The 8,664-nt window shown below is 37.2% G+C and overlaps 1 protein-coding gene across 1 annotated transcript in view; it reads right to left on the minus strand.

Moving 5' to 3' along the window:
• The window catches only part of LOC102225996 (protein Daple), a 58,388-nt gene extending 51,029 nt beyond the window's left edge, over nt 1-7,359 (minus strand). The window contains exons 1-3 of the mRNA XM_014471572.2: nt 7,159-7,359; nt 4,878-5,026; nt 2,451-2,559 (exon numbers count right to left, since the gene is read on the minus strand). Of these exons, the coding sequence (XP_014327058.1) occupies nt 2,451-2,559; nt 4,878-5,026; nt 7,159-7,218 (318 nt within the window). The 5' untranslated portion in view covers nt 7,219-7,359. The remainder of the gene's footprint in view (nt 1-2,450; nt 2,560-4,877; nt 5,027-7,158) is intronic.
• Between the last annotated feature and the right edge of the window lie 1,305 nt (nt 7,360-8,664).

Below are 8,664 nucleotides of genomic sequence, written 5' to 3' on the forward strand. Positions count from 1 at the left end.
TCTGAATCAAAAAGGCAATCTGTTAAAATGAGTTCGAAAACCTGGCCCTTGGGAGAAAGGGAAAAAATAGAGATGGTTCAACATATTTGAACAGTACTGCATGAAAGTTGTGGGAAAGAGCTAGTTTTACCTAAATATAGCATTAGAGTGAAATTGAGGTGCTTCATTTACATTTTTATGCAATATTATAGGTCAACTCAACCTACATTTCAATTTAAATGCAAACAGTTTGCTTTCTGCTCCACTGGATTTAATGTACAGTTTAGTTGCTTTCAATATCCTAAATTTAAATAGCAGATGAAAAACAAATTACAGATTTCACCACAGTATCAGGCCCGAGAACTACAGCTAGATCCTATGTTTGAATGGCTGATAAGAAGAATTTAATAACTGAGAACAAATACTCTTCTTCTCTCAAACCTCTAAATGTATCTGGTGTGTCTATAAATTCACATAAAGATAAACTAGCTCCACCTCCTGCTCTGACCACAGTCAGATGCGGCTCACAGACCAATGGTCTCATGCTCATTATCTTATTTTGTCATGTATAATAAATATATCAACCAGATGTTTCATACCTTATATGAAACATCTGCTGGGTTGACAATTTTACCTTTGCATCTAAGGGACTCTGCCAACACGAGATTAATTAAGAAAACCAAACTAGCTAATACCTTTTTTATTAAATGCTCTATTCCCTTAAGAAATGTCATAATTTAGCTGCCACAGATCCCTTTAAGGACTCTATAAATTATTAGTCAAGCGAATAAACACTTAAAATCCTGTTAGCTGGAGGTTGAAATGCATGCAAGTCATTTAAACAGAGCAAATCAAAACAACAGAGAGTAAATGAATCAGACCAAAACACAAAAAGGCTCAATGCAATGAATCATAGCTTCTTCACAGTGATTTTAAATGGTACTTTTACAGTACAAATAGGTGCATCCAGTGAAAAAGCGCTGCTTTCACACAATAATCTACAATTAGCTGAACCAATGTATTAGGGAAGCTGAGAGCAGAGCAGCCTCACTTCACACTCTTGCTCTGGCTTAAGTTCATACTCTTTTGAGTCGCATGCTTGTCTGAGCCTCTAAGTAGCAACAGCGTGAGTGAGAAGTAAAACTGTGACCAATGCGGAAACCAACGTCCTCAGTGACAGTGGAGCCAAGTGTGAGAGCATCTGATGTAACTCTAGTGTGCCTAATAAGAGCTTCCCATTTACTGCCTGCGATTTCTGAAGCCCTGGGCTTTCAAGGGACATTAGCGGCTCACTAGAAATTAGGAAGTGAAACCTTGTAGACTCTGTTCGTATGGTGTGTGACAAGATAACTAGCGCATGTTCAGTCCACCTGACTGGTGCTTGGGAATGCTCTCTGGGCTGAGAACAGAGGCTTTTGAATTATCCTCAGAGGAAATAATTGTGTCAGTTCCTGAAATGCCACAGGCGCCAACCATGCACATTGTGAAATGCATGATACTGGGAGCTATCGAAGAGACTTTCATGCTATAGCCTTTAACCACAGATGTGGCTAAAAAAAAAGCTCTGCTTGAAACTCCTCCATTTTTTCCTCACCCCATTGGCCTGATAATATGCAAGGACGCGTCTACTGAGGATGGAAATTCTGTGTTTCATCTTCTCGTTTGTGCAAATGCTCTGTCACACCCCCGCACACACTTCAAACTCTATACAGTATCCTAAGGCAAAATATTAATGTGCTACGACTGACACTTGAGCTTCATCTTGTCCTGTTTTACCACCTTAAAGCAAGTCAACAACTTCTCTGCTTTTCAGCCTCTTCTCCCTTGCTATTTGGTGTAGCCTGGAGTTATGTTTCAGCACGAATTTTCTGACTTTTTTAGCTTACAGTGAGCTCTGAGGCATTTCAATCCATCCAGACAACAAAATGATTGCACTAGTGTTTATGGAAATAAAGGATTCTAATGAAGGTGAAATGGGACTTAAAATTTAGATTGATAGGTTTGCTTTTTTTGCATCAAAGTGTTGCATGTTTGCAGCAATATTTCTTTCTAATAGCTTTCTTGCTAAAGCTAAGTTGAAAGAGGAAGATTACATCATCGCATTAATAGAAAAAGTTGCAGTTTGGTTTAAAAAAAAACACAAAAAAGCAAAGATATACATTTCTTAAACATTTAAGGCACAAATTAAAACTAAAAGACATCGCCTTCGATTGTCGCAGTAGTTATGATTTATGATTTAGATTTACAGCCTCTCTAAGGTTTTAATGTTCAAACTTCCAGCCTTGACCTGGTACTAATAATAATACTAAACTTAAAACATACTAGAAGATCACTGTGCATTCAGCGGTTTTCCTCCAGTGGAATCTCATAAGAATATGGATATTCCCCTTGGAAAACAATTTTGAGTTCCCTCTGATGATTTAATCTCGTAGCTCAGATTCTACACCCACCCCACTGGAAGCCTCCCCTACCTGGTAGAAGGCCCTGAGGTGCCGATTTAAAATGGAGAAGTTCTGGACTCTTAGCATGTGGTCATCTTTCTCGCTGTTGTAGAGTCGCTCCACCTTGGGGTTTGGGTCTCTGGGTGAACAGAAAAATAAATAAATCACTGTGTTGTGTATGCTGCTGCTTGATCAAACAGCCCAGCAACACGTCTCTCCAGATGAGAAACTCTTATGCAACTGTTCATTTAAGCAGAGTAAATAAAATCTTAATGAGCTGGAGAAGCAGTGGATCCACATGTAATTATCTGCTAAAATAACATTGTTCAGGTCAGACCTGCTCCACTAAAATCTTGTCTTCCCTGATAGCAGACTAGCAGACTAAAGCTTTTCTCCAGCAGAAATTTGAACAAGAGGATAAGAAATTCAGAGGCGATGACTAACAAGACGGCAAGTATGCAGAACCCTGTTTTGTGATTTACTTGAAATTTGTGGGTCGTACATTCAAGCCAGCCATTCTTTCTCAGAAGCAGCAGAACAATGTGAGGTTATGAAAGGGTGGGTGATGAATGTTACATCACATTTTATTCAAGGAGAGAGCACTACGATTCTGCTGCCATGCTTATAACTCTCTGAGGCTGTGCTGTGGCTCAGGGAAAACAGGATACAATGTCTGCTGCGTTCGCCGCTTCAGTTTAGCGTTTTAGCGTGTTAACATTTGCTAATTAGAAATACACTCATGAGAATTGGCTATTTGGAAAGTATTTATGCATAAGACGTTTTATGGTTCCCTAGGTGCAAACAAGTACTCCATGTCATCTGATGTACTGCCTTCAATTCAGAGACATATCTATCCACCACAGATCTATTTAGAAGACCTTTGCTACCTGTTTGTTGTTGTCACTCTCAGTATATATTGTATTTAGTATACCTGTCCAACATTTTTAAGAATCAAGGCACAATGTATCACTTTCATCTTTGCTTCATAAATTGTTTTCATTACTGGTTAATCTAACTAAATACAGGGCATTCTTGGTTTAGAAAACCCCCTAAATACACACTCAGAACCACAATGGGGTGATTTAAAATGCCCTAGTCAAAGTTATTACCTAAATCCAACTGAAATTCTGGGACATGAATTGAAAGTTGATGTTTACAAACACTCTCCTATAAGCGCTAGACATTTTGTAAACACCAACGAGCCAAACTGTTAATATCTAGCTGTAGCTATACCCTCAAAGAGGCGGCTCGCCATATATATTGACTCACTTTTCATATTTGTAAAAAAAAAAATAATAATAATTTGTCTTAAATTTCACAATTGTGCACTACTTTGTGTTGGTCCAGTAGAATCTGTATAAAATATATTGAGGTTTGTGTTTGCAATGTTACAAAATGTGAAAAAGTTTAGTGTAAAAATATTAAACATTGCAGCCTACTTTCTTGTTTTAATTTTTTGTCCTATGTTAGGTTCAGTTGCAGGGAAAGCTTTGAAACAAAATGACTCTTTTCAAAACACCCACGCGTGAATTTACAGAGTTTCTTCAAAAACAGGTTTAAAAAGGAAAGTTAAATCTCTATGCAGCTCGCAGATCTTTCTGTCTCAGGACGCCAGAGCAAGGTTAAACTTTCTAATTATCGCTCCCCTCTGAAAGCAAAGACTGTTGTACAGTCAAGTCTATAATTATCTGAATGTTTGAGCAGAAAAAATACATCTTTAAATACCTTCATTATAAAGGTATAAATATCACACAGAGCATCAGTTTGTTTGAAGCTATTTTGCATCTTTTCATCTTGTTCTGCCTCCAGAGATGGGAAGAAAAACTCTATGAGTGATGATTTTCTAAATGTAACTTGGAGCATGTGTTTTCTTCCCGGATCTTTCCAAAATGGAAATGGTTATTTTTTTTATTTTTCTATCTGTAAAATGTAAGAACCTCCTTGAAGAGTGAAATCAACACCTTCTTACAGCCCAAACAGCCAGAACTAATCCTTTATATTGCAGTTCTTAACACATGAGGTCTGTTTTAGGCTTTAATGGGAATAATAAACATTTTTAATGGTAAAAAATTGTAAAGTCTCTCAACAAAACAGAAGCTTATGCATGATTCCTTTTAATGAGATTTAGATTTTTCTGTCTACATTATCATGTATGATATATCAAAATAATTTATTATATCCTTATACATCAGATCATATTTATTATGCTATTTAATGTACTAAATTATTGTGTAATTAAGAATATATTTGCTCTCTTCAATCAGAGTTTTTTCATGGTCATGTTTTTGATTTACCCAGTTTATATTTCTTATTTCATTTGTCTCATCCAAATCTGCCATTTTACCCTCTTGTAAAGGAAATTAATAAAATTTATGTTTTTATTTCTCACTTTCACTGGAGTCTGTGTGGATGGCAGCAATGCAGCAAAGAGACAAAATCTTAAAATGATAGTCTTACATGATCCTCATGACTTCATTGAGAAAAATCCCATTGGTCAGCCTCTTGTAGCGCTCCAGAGCATTCTGGGAAACGGAGTTTACTTCCATATACTGGCTGTAGAGCTGGATGCTGGTCTCGTTCTCCACCATATTCTCAAACAGCTCAACCTGCAGGAGGGAGAATTTGTGGAATTATTTTTGAAATCTGGTTTAGCCTTAAGTGTGAACTGAGAGGTGGACAAAAATAAAACTGCAAAAACAGTGTGGATGGAGGAAGTCCTGGTCCAAACATTTTCACACAGGAAGCCACTTGAGTCGGTGCACCTGGCTGAACAGGTGGGATTCATGCTTTCACACTGGGAAGCACTTCACAGTGACAAGCAGCCAAGCAGGACAGCAGCCAAGGTCTCTTTCTGCTTAGTTGAGCTTTGCCAATACAAACTGCAATATTTTTGAAGGTTTTGTTCCATCAGCACCCCTAATAATGCACCATTGGTCACAAACCTCATCTGGTAAGAGGAAGCAGAGCAGCTTAAGAGCCCCCAGCTGTTTGGATGCCCAACAACATATGAAAATTAGGATGAAGTCAGAGATTATGTGTCCCTCTGAAGGACACTGAGAAAATAACAAACCTAAAGCCGGAATTTATGAGTTTTTCATTGGTAAGGTGCAACAAACAAGAGGTGAAGCCAAAAGTATAATAGGTCACCATAAACACGCACACCGACCAGAAGGTTGAAGTTCATAGAAACTGATTTCCTGTTAAATAAATCCAAATCCTCATGTTATTTCAGAGACAAAACAATCAATATTCAAAATCTTCCAATAGTTTTGTCACATTAAATGCACAAAGTTAAATGTTTGTTGTTTACATCGGAAAGTTACAGGCAATGTTTTGGAACGTCTAGAGATGTAAATGTCTTCAATCCTCAGTCTATCAGGTTGGACGAATGTTGTCATTTTCACTGTGGAAAGAGCTCACAATAAACACTGCACTGTGGAAAAGAGCTCTTTTCCACAGAAAAGCAGCCAACCAGGACTTTTCTGTGGAAAAGAGCTCTTTCCACAAATTCTCAAGTGGATCTGTGGAAATATGCACTTTCCACAGATCCCTCATATAAAGGAAATCAATAAAGTTAGCATTTAATTTTGGTCCAGACTTTGACTGGACCTTTCTTACATGTGAAAATGATTTGATCTTAACCAGTGATTTCTGAAGTGGCAATAAGGCTTCAAATCTTTCCTTAACTCAGCAAACTTGAATCAAATGAATGAGTTACCATCAGGAGGAAGTAGCTAAGCCATTTGATTCAGATGTGTTAAAGCAATATTATTATTATTCTACACCATTTAATTGTAGTTTGATCTATATGTTTATGGTTGTTGTCCTGCTGAAAGAGGAACCTCCACCTAATCTCATCTTTTGCTGCCTCCAACAAGTTTACTTCCCAATTTTCCCTCTTTCTGCTGAAGAAAACCTTCACCACAGTTCATCCGATTAATGAGCTCCATATTCCTTTATTTAATCAGGTAAACCCCGTTGAGATCTAGATCTCATTTTCAAGAGGGACCTGAAACAAACTTCACTCCCCGTCGGGGAATCGAACCCCGGTCTCCCGCGTGACAGGCGGGGACACTCACCACTATGTGGCCTCTCTCCACAACTTCACCTCTGACCTTTCCACTGTGTTCGCTCATGTTCCCCAACAAACCACTGAGGCCTTCGCAGAACAGCTGGATTTGTACTAAGATTTATACTGGATTAGATACTAAAATATCAAACAGGTGAGCTCTGTTTACTAAAGGAAATTGGTAGCACTGGATTCATTAAAGGTATTACAATATAGCAACTGTACAGTAACAGATTTTTACGTGCGAAAGCCTAGTTTGTGATAGGAAAGTGACACATTTTTGTAAAGCAAAGTGAATGGTGTCATTTTCAAAACAGCTCAGCAGGACACGGAAGTGTTCAGACTGAAAGGGAAAAAAACGCTGGTCATTAAATGGCAAAGGAAACAGCCAAAAGGAGAAGTAGTGTTTGTTTCTCTCCGCACATTATCAAGAATCTAACAACGAGACTTCATCATTTATTTGAGTTAGAGTTTTTATATGTATTTGTAAGTAAGATAAACTCATCAAGAAGATTCTGAAATGTTTTAAATGTAAGATTTAGCATTATTAGGATTGATCACAAACCGTAGAAAACTGTTGGCGTCAACAGTTTTCTACAGTATCGTCTTGTATTCCTCTACTTGTCGAAATTTTCTCTAACTCAAGGTGACAAATGATAAATGACATACCCACTGCGCCAGCGTACTCCCCATGAATTCCTCTATCATCTCCTTAATTCCGGACTCCATTGTTGTGTTAACGAGGACTCAAATGGAGAAGTAATTACAAAATATCATCAACTTTTCTGTTTGTGATGAATCAAAGAGCGGGGATCCATGCTGAGCTGCGAGCAGCAGCTTGACATATCTGCGGCCCTGCCCTCCCTCCACCTCGCCTCTTTCTTCCTCTATGACTCTGTCAGTTGGTTTCAAAACCGCACCGGAATTTCTCAAAACACACATGTTGCGTTTTTTTGGGGTTTTTTTTCCAGCACACGACACACACGTCATCTCACTCAAGCAGATATCTCAGGATTTTAAAGTACATGACAAGAATGTGGCAAAAAATGTCGATTAATTCTCTGAAAATCACTGTAAACTGCTTTAAACCTTTGAAATGATGCTGTTTAGTACTCCTATTGTTTATTGATTTAGTGTTGCTGAAAACAACGTGACAACATTTATTCGTCGCCTCAAAGTTCAGATGAGGTTTTATTTTTCTTTTTTACTGCAATAATACGTGTGGATGTAAATCAAGTACTGTGTAACCCTGACCTCTGCTGGTTGGGAATGGAATTACATTCTTTCTTGTTCCAGATAAATGACTTGCATCATTATTTCCGTAACAAAACCACTCAGGGGAAAGTTCCTCCTCCATGCTTCTGTTTTCTCCCCTCTTTTTTCATCAAGACGAATGGATAGATAGATAGATAGATAGATAGATAGATAGATAGATAGATAGATAGATAGATAGATAGATAGATAGATAGATAGATAGATAGATAGATAGATAGATAGATAGATAGATAGATAGATAGATAGATAGATAGATAGATAGATAGATAGATAGATAGATAGATAGATAGATAGATAGATAGATAGATAGATAGATAGATAGATAGATAGATAGATAGATAGATAGATAGATAGATAGATAGATAGATAGATAGATAGTTTTTGACTAGTATTAGATGGTATTTGACAAAACTCAATTTTGTCAAATACTAATCAAAGTTACTTTCAAATACTAAAAAAAATCTTCTGTTTATTATTTTGTCATCAGAAGTTATTTTATTAATTCTAAATTACCCAAAAAGAGTTTTAGTCTGATCAAATGTTAGATTTTTAGGAAACAAAAACAAAGCTATGTGTCTTTTCATGCAATATATTTAAATATCTGGTTTCAGCTTCAAATATTTCTGTAATAAACTGCTTAGGGCAGTGGAATTAGTGCTTATAAGAGTCACTATAAGATGACTCATACTATAGATATAAGAGCCTTCATATCTCTTGGTTATGCAACTTTTGTTTCACAGCACAGCTGTTAGAGTCTGCTGGAGAAATAACTCCCTATCTCTACAGGATGTCACAAAGGAGAGGAAATGGACTGACTCAAACCTTTCCAAAGTATTTCTTATGATAGTGTCAGCTTTGTTAGTGAGTTTGTTGAGTCAGATGGGCTCTTTCCTCTGAAAA

The sequence above is a fragment of the Xiphophorus maculatus genome, chromosome 23 (assembly GCF_002775205.1).
Source record: "Xiphophorus maculatus strain JP 163 A chromosome 23, X_maculatus-5.0-male, whole genome shotgun sequence".
Classification (NCBI taxonomy): domain Eukaryota; kingdom Metazoa; phylum Chordata; class Actinopteri; order Cyprinodontiformes; family Poeciliidae; genus Xiphophorus; species Xiphophorus maculatus.